Below are 18,909 nucleotides of genomic sequence, written 5' to 3'. Positions count from 1 at the left end.
GGACAGAGAAGGCATCCCCACTCCTCAGACAAACTTTGGAGGCAGCATATGGGAGAGGGTCCCTGCTGACTGAGGTTGAAGTTCTCCTTGGGACTTAGCTGCTTTGATTTGATTTGATTTTGAAAAATAATAATTTTTCAGCCAGGGTGCTGGAAAAACTGGCTATTCACATGCAAAAGAACAAAGCTGGACTCTGACCTTATACCATATACAAAAATTAACTCAAAATCGATCAAAGACATAAATGTAAGAGCTAAAACTATAAAACCCTTAGATGCAAAAACCATGATCCTCCTTGCACCTAAGAATCATGGTGGAATAAAACTCTTACAGTAATTTAGATGGAGAGAAACCTAAACAGCTGAACCTGACCTGTGAGCCCCAGGTATCCCTCACTGCTCAGGAGGTAGACTTACTGGTGGACAGCTGAGAACAACAGCATCCCTTTCACAGTTATGGCACTATGATTGTCATCCCCTCCTCCCCTCCTTTTATCAAGGTTAGACTTACATACAGTGACGTAAACAAATCTTAACAGTAGACCTTGAATTTTTACATATGCGTATACTTGTCCAAGCATTGTCCAGAGTAAGATATAGAACATCTCCAGTACCCCAGAAGGCTCGTCACCCTTCCTAGTCAATACTCGCAAAGGTAATATTATCTGTCACTGTGCTTTAGTTCTGCCTATGTTTAAACTTCATATAAATAAATGGAATCATAGTTATTCCTCTTTCGTGCTTGGTTTCTTTTACTCAACATAATGTTTTTAAGATTCATCCTTGTCATTATATGAGGCAATAGTTCTCTTTCATTGCTGTGTAATATTTCATTGTATGATAAATCGTAGTTGTTTTCAGTCACCTATTGGACATTTGCGTTGTTTCTAGTTTCAGGCTGTTATGAGTAAAGCTGCCATAACATTCTTGTAAGTGTCTTTCGTGGACATAAGCACCTTTTTTTCTCTTGGGAATATATAGAGCAGTAGAATTATAAGATCATAGAGTCTGGCCTTAGTAGGTACTGCCAAATTATTTTCCAAACTGATTGTATCAGTTTACCCTCCCAACAACAATGTATGATAAATCTGATGAATTCTCAATCCTGCCGCATTTAGTACTTAAAAAAAAAAGTCCTTTTAATTTTAATCTTTCAGATGGAAGTGCATCATTAATTTTTAATTTAAAAAAATATATTTAAAACTAGTAGTAGTTTTTTATTTACCTAAAATTGGGTGGTCCATGGATGCTGAATGTTTGAGAAACTTGTGGGACTCTCCAAAGTATTAAAAAATTCCTGAGGGTGTGTGGGTGTGTTTCTGCCTATGCATGTGCCATAGTCACAGATGGATGCTGCTCCAGACCCACCCTCCTTGCCTTGGAACAGACCCTTCATTTCCCTACCAACAGGAAGAGCTTACTTGTGATCCCAGAGGAAGATGTTTCTCATCACCAGCAACATCTGGGGAACATCTGGTGAGCCCATCCCAGGACAGGGAGATGCTTTTCTAGAGAAAACACATCACTTATTTGATTCTTTTTATTCTCCTATGTTTTCCCTTATTTTCTCTTCTTTTCCTGCCTCCCAAACCCTGTCAACCATTGGGCTCCCTGCTCTAAGCCCCCACTCCAGCCCTTGCCAACTCCCTGCTCTGGTCTCTGTCCTGTCTGGTTTCCCTCATACACAGCCCAGCAGGATGCAAACTGAGGCAGCCTGAGAGACCCTCATTAACTAGTGCTCGACACTACCCAGTTCCCTGACCAGCAGGCAGCATCTTCTAGAAACTAGCTCAAAGAATGTTGAAGGTAGTGGAGTTCTCTGGTCTAATGCCCCCATCTTACAAATTGGAAGACTTGAGACACACACACACACACACACACACACACACACACACACACACAGAGAAAACTAGAACTGCACTAGAACTCCACTGTAGACAGAGACCTCCCTGTCTCCTGAGGACCTACCTAGAGGATTAGAGGCAGGAAGGAGGAGGCAGTGGAAGAAGTGATTCCTTGGGGCCAGCAAGGTCTATCACCCAGCAGCCACAGGAGACAGTGCAGCTGAGTATTTGAGGGGGGTGGGAGTGGGTGGGTAGCCTCATAGCCCTAAGGGCTGAGTCACCTCTAGCAAAGGACACAGCTTTTTAGCCTTTCAACTCCCTCCAGAGCTGTCTCAGCCACACCCAGGGCTTCAAGGTACCGGCTGTCTGCTGATGACCCTTCCATCCCCACTTCCAGCCCTGCCCTCTCCTTGAGCCCCAGCTCCCTGTACACGTTTACTGCATAGACAATTTTTTCAATATGTTCTTAACGAGCACGAGCATGAAGGATAGTCAGACATGGTCCCTGCCCTCCCAGGGCTCACAGACAACTCACATGGAAATGCACAAGGAAACCATACAACTAAGTGGGTGCAAGGCAGGTGCAGGCTGGGGAATAGCATCTTTGGAAATTTAAACCAGGATGAGCAGGACACACCCCAAGAACTGACTGCTGGCAATCAGGGCTGGAGTGCAGTTATCAAGGGCATGGGGTGGAAGTGCAGAGGTAAGGGTGGAAGAAACTTATGGAGGTACAGAACAGAATACCTCATGTGTAAATTAAAACTAGGTTGTAGCAATGTTACAAGCACAATGTGCAAGTAAAAAGACGTGCACACATTAAAGACAAAATGGAGGAGCAGGGAAGTGAGTGGGGCGTGGGAGTTTGAAGAAAGAGGTGAGGTTGCAAAGGTGGGCAAGGACCTGATTATTCTGGCTTTGTAGGCCCCACAGAGTTGAGACTTCATCCTGAGGGCACTGGAAGTCACTGAAAGGTTGGCTCCAGCTGTCCAGACACCTCCCCCCTGCAGGCCCCCCAGGTACACACATTCAAAGCATGCAGCAAGAACAGGGGCTGTAGCTTCCCCCAACCTGCATTCCTCCTAGGGTTCTTCCTTAGAAAGGTAAAGGGCAGGCAGACCCCTCCTGGCCCCCTCCACATACACACCTGTTGCTAGAGGGGCCCTTACCATCATCTCTACCCCAGATGCCATCCGGGCAGGACAGGTCACGCCCACCCGCCACCTGGAGTGAGGTAGAAGGGAATCCTGAGGGCTGGGCTAGTCACACACAGCGTTCTTCTAGGACAGTCAGAGAAGAACCCAGAATGCAGCGGGAGCCAGACTGGGAGGGGGGAGGGTCAGGCTCCCACGAAGGCTCCCTGGAGGAGGCAGTGCAAGCTGAGACCTTAAAGGCGGTGGGATTCTTGTAAGCAGCGAGAGGGCAAGAAGGCGTTCCAGGCGAGAGGAACACCTGCAGGAAAGGCGTGAGGGTAGAAACGCTCAGGGCACGCGTGGTGGGTAGGATCTGACCAGCGCTTGGGAAGAGGGGCGGAGGGTGGGTTCCTGGGCCAGAACTCGCTGCCGGGTCATGCACACACTTTCCCTGGCGCAGTAATACTGGGAGAGTTGGCCCCTACCCAGGAAAGGCCTTGGCGGGAGCAGAGCAGGCAGTGGGCCATTTTAAGTGGCCAGGATTTGGCTGAGAAGAAACCAGCCTTTTTTTTTTCTTTTTTTTCTTTAAGAGAGGGATCGGGTGGCGGTGGGGATGGGGATAAGCTGGTTATAGGAACCCCTAGCTCAGGGATTCTGCAGAGTCTCTGGCCCATGGGCAGAGGTGAAGGTCGGGACCAAGGATGACCTTCTCCCCCAAACCCCTATCTCTACTCCCATCCCCCACCCGTTTCATCCCCAGAGTATACTTTCCAGGCGATCTGAGGGTAGGGGGTAGGAAGGGGGCAGAGGAGGGAATGTTTGATGGGATTATAGTAAACTGCCTCGGGCTCGGTGGCGGTTAGGGCGTGTAGGAGGCCTGGGCTCTGCCACCGCCGGGTGGCCTGACGGACGCTCCGCGCTGCTCCGGGCCTCAGTGTACCGATCTGTAAACGGGGGCCGCGAGCAGAGGTGGGAATCTTCCCGACCTGCTCGGCCTGCCGGGAGTGTCGGAGACTCCCGGAACGTGTGCGGGAGAGGGCCCGGGGGTGGGCGGCGGAGGGGCGCGGGAGAGGCTGGGGGCCGAGAGCGCCAGCAGCGCTGGCGCGGGGTCAGAGTCCACAGGGAGGCCCGCAGCCGCTAAGTTGGCTCGGGCCGGGGGGGTGCGGTGCCTCCGGGGCGGGGGGGCGGTGCCACCGGGGCGGGCTGGGCGGGGCGACGGGCGGGAGGCCCGGCGTGCGTCAGCGCCGTGAGCCCCGGAGTTTTCCACTGACGAGGAGGGCGGAGCTACGGGCGGGGCCGGGCGCAGCCAGTGTCCCGCCGCCGCCGCCGCCGCTGCCGGACGCGCAGAGCGAGGGGCTGCTGGGCGGACGGCTGCCCGCCGAGCGAGCGAGCGAGGGAGCCAGCGAGCGCGGGGTCGCAGCGCAGGGGGCGTTCCCGGCCAGGACGCGGGTCGCGGCGTTGCCCTTGGCGAGCGTCCGGATCGTAGGTCAGCATCGTGGGCTCCGGGCCGGGGGAAGGGACCTTGAGGAGGGGGTGTCCCTCACGGGACGCGCTGCTTCCCGGACCATGCCGTTTGCCCCCCGCCACTTGGAGCGGGTGCCGGGACGGGGACAGCCCGGCCCCGGACGGCGCGCCATGGCCGGAGTCCGGGTCGGGAGACCGGGAGGCGACAGTCTCAGGTTTTCCGCTCCCCTCCCCCGCCCCGCCGCCGGGACCCCAAGAGGTCCCGGCGCCCCGAGCGCGGGGCGGGTGGCTGCCGAGCCGTGGTTGCGCACTGGCGGCGGGCTGGCGACGGGCGCGCGTCCGCGGGTGAGTTCCCTTTTGACCCAGTTGCCTGAGAACTTTTCAGAAGTTCCTCGCATGGCCGGAGCAGGTGACATTTGTCGCCTTCCTCCTCGGGCTCCCCCCGGGGGCGGGTGCCGGGGCTGCGGCGAGTGCCCGGCGTCAGTCAGGGAGGGAGTGGAGGGGTGAGAGTGGAGTGAGGCTCCGTGAGTCACGGACCCCGGGAGGGAGGGAGGGAGGAGGAGGGATTGTGTCGTACGCTCACCTGTTTGTCAGTCACCGTCACACGCAGAGGCCACCGCTGTGAGTCACGGGCGCAACTACACCGGCCACCCGCGGGCACATGTAGGCTTCTCCCACGCACGGCTCCCTCCCCAGCACGTACTTCCTACCGGTCCTCAGTTTCCCCTCCTCGGGGGCCCTTACACGGGCACGGCACTGTTGAGATGCCCACACTACAGCAGCCGTCACACACTTAGTCACTCCTGCTCCCTGGCACAGTCACACACAGCCCACACTCCTGACACAAGGGAGTCCCTCCCCGGCTCCACTGCCCACTCGACACCTCCACTCAGATGGCTCACAGTCCTCTGGAGCGGAACTCATAGCTTACCCCCAAATCCTCATCATCACTGCCTTCTTTGGTCCCCACCTCCAGAGGTCACCAGGTTCCCTTCCCCTTTTTCCTAAGCCTTTGGCCTGTCATCTCTCACCTAGCTCTGGAGCTCGGTCCAACCGGTCACACCCCCTTCTGTCCCTTGCTGAGCCATCTTTTTAAAATGCAAATCTGGTATTGTCACTCCCTACTTCAACCCTTCTGTGGCTTCCTGTGCCCTCAGGCTAAAGCCTGCCCTGTCAGCCCTGGCTTCCTGGCTCCTGAAGCCCCCTCCCAGGCCGCCCGTTCCCCCTCATCTCTCTGCCTCTTCCTCTTCAAGTCCCTCCCGCTTCCTGTGTCCCCCTCTCTCTCTGGAGCTTTTCCTACATCCCATCCTTTACTCCAAGAGACCTGTCTTCACCCCCAGCTGTACCCCTCCCACCCTCCATCCCAGCACTCAGCACGGTTTGTAACTCATTATACTCCTCCCCACTAAGCTCAAAGCTTCAGGGGGGCAGCACTGGTCTGTGTCTTGCTCCCTGTATGCCCAGGTGTGTGACACAGTGCTTGGCATGTCATAGGCACTCCATAAATATTTGTTGAAGGAATGAATGAATGAGAGTGAAGGGGGCCTCGCTTAGGTGGAGGAAGCAGTCTCTGTCAGGTGCAGTTTCCTTTCTGCAGGAGCAATTGCCTCATGTAGCCAGCAAACATTTGGCACCTCCCCAGTGCCAGGCCCTGGAGGCCAAGGCTGAGGAACTGTCCCCTCCCCCGGGGATCACTTTTGGAGGGATGGGTGGGGGAGGGGTGTGCCAAGGCTTCCTGCCTGCCTTCTCTGGGCTGCCCTGGCTGCCTTTCTAGCCAATCCCCGTGGGGGCCTGAGGTGCTCAGAGGTTCTCTCTCCTTCTGCCAGTAAGTAGTTCCTGAGGATCCGAGGTCATCTCACCCCAGGTACTGGGGTGAGCTGGCCTGGCCTGGCCAAGGCCTGGGACTCTGAGGTTAAAGGACATTCTTCAAATTCCTGAAGGAGGGTGGAGGCAGCTGAAGGTGCCCCCTTCCCAATAGCAGCTCTAACTGGGGGCCAGGGTATTGGGACTGCTGTGGTCGAAGAGGAGTTGGTGTGACTTTTCAGAGGCCTGGGGATTCCTTCCCCCAAACAGCCTTTGTTTGCCTGGTACCCAGGGTGAGATGGCCTTCCCTCGGCTCACATGGTGTGGTCTGAGTGTGTAGATAGTTGTGGCTAGTAGGATGGGGAGGCGCCCCTCCTCCTCCTGGGCTGTCAGCCTCTGTGAGTGGTGACGGCAGGGCGGCCTGATTCTCAGGGCCCAGGCAGATCCCGGAAGAAGGCTGGTTCTCTTCGATTCAGTGCCTGTCTGCGGGGCTCCTTGGGGGTGTGGTATTTCTTTCTGAGCAGGCTCCTGGGAATTGCTTTTCCTTCCTCCAGGACCCTCGGAGGGGGCTGTGCTCACCCTGGGAACGGTGCCACGGTCAGGATCTTGATTCCTGGGTAGCTGCTGAGGGCCCCTCCCCCACCCTCTGACTCACTGTCTGACACTTTTCTTGGACTCTTTCACTATCTTTCATTCCTTTTCTGACTTGGCCTCTCCTGTCTCTGGCTGAGTCTTTTTGTCTCATCTGCCTCTGCCTCTCTCAGCCTCTGGATCCCTAGGTCGGGCGGCTGAGCACAAGTGTCAGGGAGGAGATGATTTCCCATTTCCAGGTCTGCAGATTTTGCTGGGTGCTCATCATTAGAACCTGTACCACGGGCTGTAACTTTCCTGTGTCCCTGTTTCCCTGTCTGCAGCCTTGGAGTTTATAACCCCCTCACCTTAAGCTCCCATTCTGTAGACATCCCTGAGGCAGAGCCAGGGTGTCTGGCTTGAACCTGCTTCCTTAACACTCCTTCTATTTGTTTACTCTTGGGGAACCTCCTGAGATGCCTGTGTTGGCACCTGCCTGCAGCCTGAACTTCCTTTTCCTGCTCTCAGAGCTACCCCCTTCTGGGTGCTATTCTTGCTCAAACCCTCAGGCGCAGGTTGGGGGATGGGCATGTCCTCCCCTCCAACTAACTGTGACAGGAGCAGGAGGAGGGCACACTGACCAATGGGCCCCAGAGACCTCATGTGCCTAAACCGTTTCTTTGTGTATACCTGATCTGCAGCGTCAGCTGCCTACCTCTGATGGTCCTCAGGAGCCTTCTCTGTGCCAGACTCTATTCCAGGCACAGGCACAGTGCCGATCAGGCCGAGAGGCCTTCAGCCTGGCATGAGGGAGATGAGCAGTGAGGCCATTGCAGGAAGGGGCCGTAAGGGCTGTGATGGGGGAATCCCAGAGCCCGCGGGAGCCCAGAGAGGCATGTAGTGGGGAGGAGTGAGGGTTTCAGGGAGGCCTTCTTGGAGATGACTTCTAAAGGGGAGTGAGGCTGGGTTCCAGCTTGTGCAAAGGCCAGGAGGTGAGCAGGTCATGGCTATTTGGGCAACTGCAAGTTCAGCTGGAGTATAAAGTGACGGGGGTGGGGAGAGTCTTGCATGATGAATCTTGAGGGGAGGCAGCAGCCAGGCCTTTTTCAACCTCTTTTGGAATTGTGGACTTGATCCTAAGGGCTCCCCTTAGGGAATGATTTTCTGCGTGGGGGTGGCAGTAGATAGACACGCAGTTTAATAAGATCACTCTAGCTGCAGGGTAAAGAGTGGCTGCGGGCAGAGGGCAGGAACAGAGGCAGGGGACATGGGTAGTAGCAGTGGAACAGAGATAGGGGTAACAGACTTTCAGAATTGAAGGTGACATACGTAAAATGCACAAAGTATATGAATCTTATGTGTACAGCGAGATGTTTTAGACACTCATGGAACCACCACCCAGATCAACATAGAATATTTCTAGACACCCCTCACCCCCGACCCCCACCCCGGGAAAATTCCCTCATGACTGTCCCCAGTGCGTGCCCTTCCCACTTGCTGGATAACCACGATTCTGAATTGTATCATCACTGATTGGGTTTGCCTTTTCTTGAACTTCATTCACATGTAATCTTGTGTCTGGCTTCTGTCACTCAACATGATATCAGTGAGATCCATCTGTATTGTGTGTATCCAGGAGCTCTTACTTTTTTTCTCAGTGTAGAATGACACATTCATCAAGCATTTACCACTGTTCTAAGAACCTGACATGTAATGATTCACGTAAACTTCCCATCCCTGTGAGGTTGTAAGACAAAGAATTGAAGACACAGAGAAGTTAAGGAACTTGCCCAGGGTCACCCAGCCAACTGATAGCCAAGCCGGGGTTCGAATGTAAGCAGTCTGGTTCTGGAGCCATGGTTTTCTTAACACTATGCTGGGTGGCCTCCGTGATACCTACCAAGTCTGTGCCTGGCCTTGTGTGGCTTAAATGAGCTAATGTGTACTTCCAGGACTGGGTGACTGGATGTGGATGGAGGGAGACAGGAAGGAGTTGAGGATGACTGCAGGTTTCTGGCTTGAGTAAGTGGGTGGGTGGCAGTGCTGTTACTAAGATAGGGAACACAGGAAGAGGAACAGATGGCATGGGGGGTGGGGAACAGAGACAAGGGGTTCGATTTGGGGCCTGCAGAATTTTGTTTCTAAGGGATGGCCAGGCAGAGAGACCAAGTGAGCCTTTGGTTTTGGGGGGATCTCAGGCTTAGGTGTGTGATTAGGACGCATTCAGCACCCTGTAGACAGCATCTGGAGTTTGGGAAAGGATGGGGTCTCCCAGCGGGATTGTGGTGGGGACAAGATGCGTGGGTTGTGGTTTGTCCTTGTGTGTTTCTGTGTCTGGGTGCCTCTGTGCTCTGTCTGCTTGTGTGTATGTGTGTGTATGCCTGCCTCTGGGCCATGAGTTCCCGCATCTCCTGTGAGAGCCTTCAGGTCAGCTGAGAGCTGGGTTGTGTTTGTTTGTGGTTTGACCCTGGGGGGTGGGGGGGTGCCAAGCCTGAGAAACTATTTGCTGAGAAGCCCCCGGAAACACCTGTGCGTCCTCCTTCCCTGGGCCCGTTGTTGTTGGAGGGTTGGCAAGTCGGGGAGCTTCTCTTGCTGCTCATGTGCCTGTGGGGAGAGGCTGTCCCTGGGATGAATTTCATCTAGCAAGTTGGTTGGTGGCATACTGCCTGGGTCTGGGATCCACAGACTTTGTGGAAGGCTAGGCAAACGGGGATAGGGGTGTTTAGAAAGGACACCTGAGTAGGGGAGATCGCCAGCCTTCTGGTTGGTTTTTCCTGTTCACTCTCATTTCCTGTGATGGCAGTGGGGGAGGGGCTCCCCAGCACTGGGGCCTCTGCATCGTTTCCCCTTCCTCCTGGTGACCTCCTGGGGCCCAGCCCTGAGTGCTCAGGAGGCACAGAGAGACAAGGTAGCTGGGCTCAGCCCTAAGGACCGAGTCCTTTGGGGATTCCCAAGCAGTGGAAGGGGTTGTTATTTGCTGCAGCATTTCAGGGAAGGAGCCCCAAGTGCCCTCCAGTCGGTTGAGGCCAGCCAAGCTATGGGAATCTCTGGTTGCACTCCTGTGGAGGGCTGAGACCCTTAAAGGGGAGACACAGCGAGCAGTGTATCCTGGGGTGCTCCAAGTCACCCAGCTACGGACGGGAGAGCGTCGTCTTGGCCGGTCAGTTTTACTAGAAGAGGGTTTTTTTTTTAAGGGGAGAAAATAATTTCCCTAGGAAGTTATTTCAAACAAACAGGGTTAGATATTGGAGTGGAAGGCAAGATGAAGGTGCATTTTGAAGATCAAACAGGGGATGCTAAAGAGACACAAAGCCCAGGTGGCTCTGGCCCCAGTCAGGCCTGGAGGCCGGGGACTTCTCTTGTGGGCGGGGGTTTCTAAGGGAGAGTCCGAGCAGCTCCATCACAGGAAAGTTGGACGCTGGAAATCGGGGCTGGTGTCAAAGCCACCCTGTTCCCTGAGTCCTGGTCAGCCTGGCCCTGAATGAGGGCCCGTTGCCGGGGTGTGTGGGGCGGCGTGTCTGTGGGTGTGCTAGGGGCAGGAGGAGGAGGAGGAAGAGCCACTGTACGAGGGCCATGCAGGCTGTCGGTATGCGCCCAGCCTCACACACACAAAGGCACACAGATGCAGCTGTGTGAATCACCCAGCCAGTGAGTCAGCCCCAGGATTCCTGCCGGGGAATGAGCGTGGCCAGGCTGAGGTCTGTGGGTCCATCTGTCGGTCTGGCGTGTGCGTGTGTGTAGGTGGGTTACAGGAGGTAGAGGGGAAGGTGCCCGGTGCTGTCCCAGGAAGGCTTTGGGGCAGAGGTGGCGGGAGTCTGTAAGGGCCAGGACGAGGGTTTGGATCTCAGTGCTCCGTCTGGTGCAAAGACGCCTACTAGAGACGTGGCCCTGGCACGTAGGGCTCCTCAGGAAGGGCCTGGGTTGCCTCGGAGGGTGGGTGGGAGAGGTGATGACCAAGGCTGGGTGCCCACCTCCTGCCCTCAGGCCTGCCACCTAGAGCTTTCCCCTTCCTGTTCCAGGCTGTCTGTGCCCAGACCCCAGAGTACCCCTCACCACCATGACTGGGCTGCTGAAGAGGAAGTTTGACCAGCTGGATGAGGACTCCTCCTCACTCTGCTCGTCCTCCTCCTCTTTGTCCTCCTCGGGCCGCCACTCTCCCTCCTGCTCCCCGAGCTCTTCGGCCTCCCCATCTTGGGACTCGGATGAGGAGGGCCCCTGGGATCAGATGCCCTTGCCTGACCGCGACTTCTGTGGCCCCCGAAGTTTCACCCGTGAGTCCCTTCACCCTGGGAACCCATTACACCCCACTTTCCTTCCTGAAGATGAAACTGGGGGGCCCTGATGACGTCGTTCTGGCCTCTGGAGGTCGTGTCCCCATGGCTTTGGCTTCCCTACTTGACTCACCACCTCTTCCACTTCCTGGCCTACAGGGGTCACTTGGGAATGCTCCCTGTCCAGAGGCACTTGGGTCCAGCTACATTCACCTTTAACCTTGGGACTCTCCAGCTTAGAAGTCATCATGTTCAGGGCAGGGCTCCTCAGTGGCCCTGGGGCCTTCCCGCCCAGCTCTGTCCCTCAGTTCCTGTTTTGTTTCTCCAGCTGGCTCCCTATCCTCTACCAACTGAACTGCCCGAGTCCCACACCCCACGCTTCTGTGCTGCGGGGCCTGTCAAGCCGGTCCCTCGCCTAGCAAAATGCTGTTTGGCTTTGCCTGAACGCAGTGAAATGGTTTTTTCCCAGTTATTTTTTCAAGCTTGCGTAATTCTGATTCCAAACTGACAAAGATGGCCCTAGAGCAGTGTTTCTCAACCTTATTTTTCATTATTGCACCCCAAACCCCAAGGAGCCCATTGAGACATTTTTTTCCCTGATCCTCCCCACCATGATGCCTTAATACCACAGATATGTCTATTTATGTACTATATGCATATCTGTACATTATACATGAGAAAGTATAATTTTTACCAGATAGAATCTAACAGTACGTTAAGTGACTAAACTACTATGGGTTTACTCTGGAAATACAAGGATGGTTTAATACTATAAAATCTAATCATATAGTTTACCAAATGACTGTGTCAGAGGAGGAAAAGTATAAGAGCCACTGTAGATACTGAAAGAATATTTGATAACATGTAATATTCCTTCCAGATAAGACCCTCTGTATGATAAGAATAAGTAAATTCTACCCTAAATGATTAAAAAATATATGTCTCAACCTAAAACCTGGCATTACAATTAATGAGGAAATACTGGAAGCAGTCCCACTTAGTCAGGAACAAGATGAGGACACTGTTTGTCACCACTGTTAGTTGACATTGTTCAGGAAGTGCTAGACAATTCAGTTAGCAAAGAGAATGAGAAATATACTGGATTGGGACAGGCAAAGTTGCCATGATTTGCAGGTGTTCGACTACATGATAAATTCAAGAATATGTATACAGAAAACCTATTAGAAGGGAATTCCCTCAGGTAGCTGGGTACAAAATTAATATATTAAGTTTAAATATATGGAATTGCTAAGATTTGATTATTTCATGGTAACTTTTTATGGTTCAACCTAATAAAAATCAATAATATACCAATATATATATCGAATATGCCAATACATAGCTTACTAATCAACATACTTAATAACTTATAAAGGGTAGACCTTTCTAAGCTTGTTGCAAAATGCAGAAGCTATAAAGGAAGAGCTCAGTATACTTTTGATTACATAAACCTTAGAAATTATTTCGTAAAAGCCCATAAGCAAAAATAAAGAACTAGCAGAAACTAACACAACATTGTAAAGCAACTATACTCCAATAAAGATGTTAAAAAAAAAAAGACTAAAATATTTGCACAGATAGGTTAGATGATTAATGTCTAATATTGAATATATATAAAAAGCTCCTACAAATAAATTTTTTAAGAACTATAAAGGGACTTCCCTGGTGGCCCAGTGGTTAAGACTCCGTGCTTCCACTGCAGGGGGCACGGGTTCCATCCCTGGTCAGGAAACTAAGATCCTGCATGCCGCATGGCAGTCACCGCGCCCCCCCCCCCCCCGCCCCGTTACAAAAAAACAAAACAAAACCAAAAAAACTATAGAAAACTGTGCAGGGGAACTGTAAATGGCTACTAAAGATGGGAAAGATGTTTAATGCTCTCATTTGGACTGGTAAATAACAATTAGCCAGTGTTGACATAGGGTGATGTTGCATTTTACCAGCTCCAGTCTTGGCCAGGCCGGCTCCTAGGCTCAGATCCATTTCTTTTTTGGGGTGGGAGGGGTGTGAGGAGAGACGGTTCAGCGTCACCTCCTGGGGGTTAGGCCCTGCCTCACGGAGAACTAATGCCCGCCCCTCCCCTGCCTGCCTTCCAGCCCTGTCCATCCTGAAGCGGGTCCCCCGGAAGCGCCCAGGCCGGGTAGCCTTCGATGGCATCACTGTCTTCTACTTCCCTCGGTGCCAGGGCTTCACCAGTGTGCCCAGCCGTGGCGGCTGCACTCTGGGTATGTCCTCCCGCCACAGTGCCTACCGCCGCTTCTCCCTGGCCGAGTTTACACAGGAGCAAGCCCGGGCACGGCAAGAGAAGCTGCGCCTACGCTTGAAGGAGGAGAAGCTGGAGGCGCTGAGATGGAAGGTGGGGAGACCCTCTGCATGGCCCTCGCCCCAGGAGTTGCTCTGAAGTCCTAGCCTTGGGGGGACAGGTGTCAGGATGGATGCCGATTTGCTTGTGTTTTGGGGAGGCCTGTGGGGCCTCCCTGCCAAATTATCTGCAGGCAGATGGGTATAGAAAGTCTCTTGTTTGCTGCAGGGCTGGGGGCGTGGTGTCTGAATATGCCTGACCTCACTGGGGAGGGGGAGTGGATGGGACACTGGGGGTCGGTGTATCTGTCTGGGGTGGGGGGGGGTTTGTCCACGAACTGGGGAATGACATGAATAGGAAACCTGTTTGGAAACGCCCTGAGGGTGTTTTCTTGGCTGTCCCATTCACTATGGCATCCACAGTGCCCAGCCCAGAGAGAGTAAGCTCGTGGCAGGGGGGTATTTATCATGTGACCGATGCTGCCAGAAACCGCATCCGTGTCTGCCTCTCACGTCCCTCCTCTCTTCTCTGGACACAGCTTTCGGAGGCCGGGATACCCAAGACGGAGGCTGGCCTGCCGCTTACAGTGGACACCATAGATGATGCCTCTGTGGAGGAGGATTTGGCAGTGGCCATGGCAGGTGGCCAGTTGGAGGAAATGACCTTCCTCCAGCCCTACCCAGCCCGGAAGCGGCGGGCTCTGCTGCGGGCCTCAGGCGTGCGGAGGATCGATCGCGAGGAGAAGCAAGAGCTGCAGGCCCTGCGCCAGTCCCGGGAGGACTGTGGCTGTCGCTGTGACAGGGTCTGTGATCCTGAGACATGCAGCTGTAGCCTGGCGGGCATCAAGTGCCAGGTACGGGAGCCAGGCGGGGCTGGGAAGGCGAGCCTGAGTCGGGCTTCTCCGCGCTCCGCCAGATCCTCACCTGCACCTCTGCTTTCTTTGCAGATGGACCACACAGCGTTCCCCTGTGGCTGCTGCAGAGAGGGCTGTGAGAACCCTAAGGGCCGTGTGGAATTTAATCAGGCGCGAGTTCAGACCCATTTCATCCACACGCTCACCCGCCTGCAGCTGGAGCAGGGGGCCGAGAGCCTTGGGGAGCTGGAGGCCCCGGCCCAGGGTGCCACATTCAGCCCCAGCGAGCAGGTCCTGGCCCCCACGTTCCCTCTGGCCAAGCCCCCCGTGAGCAGCGAGCTGGGAGACAACAGCTGCAGCAGCGACATGACCGATTCGTCCACAGCATCGAGCAGCAGCGAGGCCCCCAGTGGCTCTGCCCACCCGGCCCTGCCCGGCCCCGGCTTCCAGCCCGGAGTGGACGATGACAGCCTGGCTCGGATCCTGAGCTTCAGTGACTCTGACCTGGGTGGAGAGGGGGAGGAGGAGGAGGAAGGGGGTGTGGGCAGCCTGGACAACCTCAGCTGCTTCCACCCAGCTGACATCTTTGGTACTGGTGATCCCTCTGGCCTGGCCAGCTGGACCCACAGCTATTCCAGCTCCAGCCTCGCGTCAGGTATCCTGGATGAAAACGCCAACCTGGATGCCAGCTGCTTCCTCAATAGTGGCCTTGAAAGCTTGGGGGAAGGCAGCCTCCCCGGCCCCCCGGTGCCAGCCATCATGGATGCCGGCCAGAGCAGCTCAGTGGACCTGAGCTTGTCCTCCTGTGACTCCTTCAAGCTGCTCCAGGCCCTGCCAGACTACAGTCTGGGGCCCCACTACACCTCCCAAAAGGTGTCTGATAGCCTGGACAACCTCGAGGCACCCCACTTCGCCCTGCCTGCCTTTTCTCCCCCTGGGGACGCCAGCACGTGCTTCCTGGAGTCCATCATGGGCTTGTCTGAGCCAGCCGCCGAGGCCCTGGCTCCCTTCATGGATGGCCAGTTGTTTGAGGACACTGCCCCAGCGTCGCTGGTGGAGCCTGTGTCTGTGTGAGGGTTAGGGTGCCTTTTCCCGGCCCCAAGAGCCCTGTTGCTGCTTCGTTGTAACTGGGGGCTCCCTGAGGTCTGTCTGTATGTAATGGTCTCCCATTGGCTGGCTCCCATGTGGGCACTCCTAATTTTCATGCAACACTCTGGATTGATTTATTTATTTTTGTAACCTTCTGTGCTGAAGCGGGACGGGGGGGCACTTCCCCTTTCAGCCGCCTGGTCCCCCATATGCCCACACCCTCTCTTTCACTTCCATGGCCGTGCCAGGAGCAGGAAGAAATGTGGCTCCCCTGGAGCTTTGCAGACTCCTTTTCGGTCTTGTATGATGTTCCTAAGCCCAAAGACAGCCACACAGGGCTGAAATCAGCCACTTCTTAAGGCTTCTTCTGCCACCCTGAGCCCTAGACTCATGGGTGGCTGAATCCTCTGGACTGTGAAGACTATAATTTATTTCCATAATTTATTTGGAGACTAGGTGGCTGGCAGGCAATACTAGGGTCGGGGTGGGGCACAGACCCCTGTGGGTCCCGTTGCCTTTTAGTCCTGCAGCCCTGCCCTTGCCGGGACTTTGGTGTAGACCAGGCATGGATTTGAGCCCTCTGTCTAATGTGGCAGCTGCCCTGCTCCGGCTGGCTGAGCAAGCCGGGGCTGGCCTGGGACAGCATCTGGGCAGGGGGCGGGGCTGGGCTGACCAACTGTGACCAAAACCCTCTTCTGCCCCATGCAGCCCCCTCTCCTTCCTGTCCTCTGCCCCATCTTCCCCCTCCCCAAAGGCTGCAGCTTTTATTCCAAGCCCATCAATGTAGGAGGGGGAAGCACTAGAGCCTGTACTCCAAACAAGAGAAGCCACAGCAATGAGAAGCCCACACACCTCAACGAAGAGTAGCCCCCGCTCACTGCAACTAGAGAAAGCAACAAAGACTGAACACAGCCAAAATAAATAAATAAATAAAATTAATTTAAAAAACAAACAAAAACCAAAATAAAAAGTTAACAAAAACCCTCTCCTTACTGTCCTCTGCCCCATCTCCTCCCTCCCCAAAGGCCGCAGCTTTTATTCCAAGCCCATCAATGTAGGAGGGGGAAGCAGGAGGCCCAGAGAGGGCAAGGGGCTGCCCCAGGGCCTGTAGCACGCCCCTGACCACTCAGGGCTTTCCAGGCACGCACTCCAGCCTGGTCTACCTGCCTGTACCCTAAGGCCGGTTGGCCAGGGGCGAGGGGTGGCTCCTTATGGCTTTCATGCCCTTTGTTTGCAGATGTTGAATTTCGCATCATAGTTTCCATATTGTCCCTGAGTATTAGAACTGTAATTTATTCATTTTTCTGTGTCTGTGCCAAGAAGCCCAGGCTCTGGGCCTGCCCTCTTGCCTAGGAGGCCTTGCCATCCTGCGAGCTTGTGGGAACACCTTGTACCTGAGCTTACAGGTACCAATAAAGAGGCTCTATTTTTCAGTGTGGTCTGCGTTTGTGGATCTGGGAGCACATCTGTGGGACCAGGAGCACAGGTACACCCTCAGGTGGCAGTGAGCGGGGAGGGGGAGACAGGCCCTGCTGGGCAGTATGAACACTGAGGCTGTGTTGGGGGTAGAAGTGGGGGACACACTGGGCCTCTCTCCTTCCATGCCAGCCAGTCAACTCAGGAAGCCAGCGAGAAGGGGCTGGCCGGGCAGATGGAGTTTTCCCCTTGGATGAAGCCATCTCCAGTGGTCGCCTGGATGGTGGTGGGGGGCAGCAGCAGGGCTGTCTGCTTGGGATGGGCGTGGGCTGACTTCTTCCCACTCACCCGCACTGAGCTGGGGCCCGGCCTTGAGGGTGAAGCCGGCAGTGGGATATGGCTGGTGCAGGCCTTACGTGGGACTGAGTGGCTGAGGTCCTTGGGGACTTGAGCACCAGAGCCGCAGAACCTCATCCATCTGCACCAGCCAGACCTGTCTGACCTGTCCCTGGCAGCTGGGGCCAAAGGCCAGAAGAGCAGGCTGCACCCTGCCCCAGGGGGCCCCAGTCTGGGGGCCTGGGGAGCAAGGCTGACCTCCTCTCTAGGAATAATAATGATTTATACAAGTGCTAGGAGGGGTCACCAAAAAGACCTGACTTGGGTCTCCCTTTTCTTGCTCTAATTCTCTGCCTGTGCTGGGAACCCCTTATTTCCTCGCTATGGCTTACTGGTTAAGAGCACAGACCCAGAGTCCCAGGGTTCGAATCCCAGCCCTTATACTAACTAGTGAGGTGACTTATGCAAATTACTTCCCCTCTCTGTGCCTAGGTGTCCCCCGTATTGTCCAAATAATAACACTGCTCACCTCACAAGCTTGCTGAGTTCATACGCCCCCAGTGCTCAGAGGAGCGCCTGGAACATGTAAGCCTCGGGTGCGTGTCTGACTTCCCATTCTGTTTTCATGTGTCTGCTCTATTTCTGTATGTTTTATCCTCTTTTTTTGCCAGTTCTGTCACCCTTTAGGTATCTATCACTTGCCTCAGGATATGTGTAGACATGGTCGCGTGGTCATGTCGTCAGTGGAGTGGCCCTTAGAGAACTCATGGCTTGGAGTCTGGGCTATGGTGGGGCCGCCTGTCCCTGGTACCAGCTTAGGCAGGGACAGCCAGGTCTTAGGCGTCTCAGGGTGGAGTATTCTGGTACCTCAAGTTGTCTCGTGTCTCCTCTCACTGATCCCTGGGAGCCCTATTGTAGAGATTGCTCCAGCATGCATGATCCAAAACCTGGGTCTCTCCAAGGGTCCTGAGGCTCTGCTCTGGCCAGCCTGGGGGTCTGGGTGGCGGCCCCCGACAGCTCCAATACTCTGGCTGGAAGCCCCTGCAGGCGCCTATCCCGTGGCCACAGTCCATAGCTGGACTGAGCCTACCCACTCCCCATCTAGGGCCCCAGGGTCACTTGGTTTTTTTTCTCAACATAATCCACCCCAAGAAACTAGGTTGTAAAGCAGATCATAATAAAGGCAGCTGGCTTCCCATAGGAAGGATGGTGGTAACCTGGGGAAAACGTTCCAGATCACTGACTCACACCAAAAGGCCATGCACGAGATCAGCAGCATGTTATAAAGACAAGGCTCGCAGCTATCAGGGACGACTTAGGCTGTTCTAGAAGGGACCTTTACCCGTTCACTGTTCCCAAACCTCAGTCACTGGACAACTTCTCTTGAAAACTTTGCCATATCTGCATTCTACTCATACTAAGTATTTTACTTTATATCAATTATATCAATATGCTTAAAAGTTAGAACCATTCTACGTAAAACAGCACCCGCAAATTCATGAGTTTGTTGTACTATTTTTCTCTATAAGGATGATACTTAAACACATAGTTATCAAACTTTCAAATGTTTGCTGTATATCATTAGCAGGGATTTGTACCATGATTGGGGAACACAGAGATCTAGTCTAATTTCCTGCCACAGATGGGGACACATACCCAGAGGGGAAGGTCACACAGGGAGATTCTAGGCCTCCTGACTCCCAGTTCAGAGCTCCTTCCCCTGAGGTCAGACTGGCCCATTACTGCCATCCTGCAAAACAGGAAGAGAGGTACTGGGAGCACACCAAAGGTGACCTCTGTCGCCCTCTTGCCAGTTACAGTTAACACTA

General features: G+C 54.2%; 1 protein-coding gene across 5 annotated transcripts; it reads left to right on the top strand.

Moving 5' to 3' along the window:
- Positions 1-4,301: 4,301 nt before the first annotated feature.
- Positions 4,302-16,121, top strand: CSRNP1 (cysteine and serine rich nuclear protein 1). Of its 5 annotated transcripts, none has more exons than XM_028484946.2 (6): positions 4,302-4,462; positions 9,805-9,973; positions 10,833-11,084; positions 13,181-13,440; positions 13,925-14,239; positions 14,333-16,121. In XM_028484946.2, exons 3-6 carry the CDS (start codon positions 10,871-10,873, stop codon positions 15,311-15,313), a joined length of 1,770 nt encoding a protein of 589 aa, XP_028340747.1. In that variant the 5' UTR covers positions 4,302-4,462; positions 9,805-9,973; positions 10,833-10,870; the 3' UTR covers positions 15,314-16,121. The 5 variants fall into 5 exon arrangements, with proteins under 5 accessions (XP_028340747.1, XP_028340746.1, XP_023972816.1 ...); XM_028484945.2 differs by having other exon boundaries at positions 9,797-9,973; XM_024117048.3 differs by lacking the exon at positions 9,805-9,973.
- Positions 16,122-18,909: the final 2,788 nt, after the last annotated feature.

Source organism: Physeter macrocephalus, unplaced genomic scaffold (genome assembly GCF_002837175.3).
Source record: "Physeter macrocephalus isolate SW-GA unplaced genomic scaffold, ASM283717v5 random_268, whole genome shotgun sequence".
Taxonomy (NCBI): domain Eukaryota; kingdom Metazoa; phylum Chordata; class Mammalia; order Artiodactyla; family Physeteridae; genus Physeter; species Physeter macrocephalus.
The sequence above is the reverse complement of the archived record's forward strand: the minus strand, read 5'-3'. Positions and strand labels throughout refer to the sequence as shown.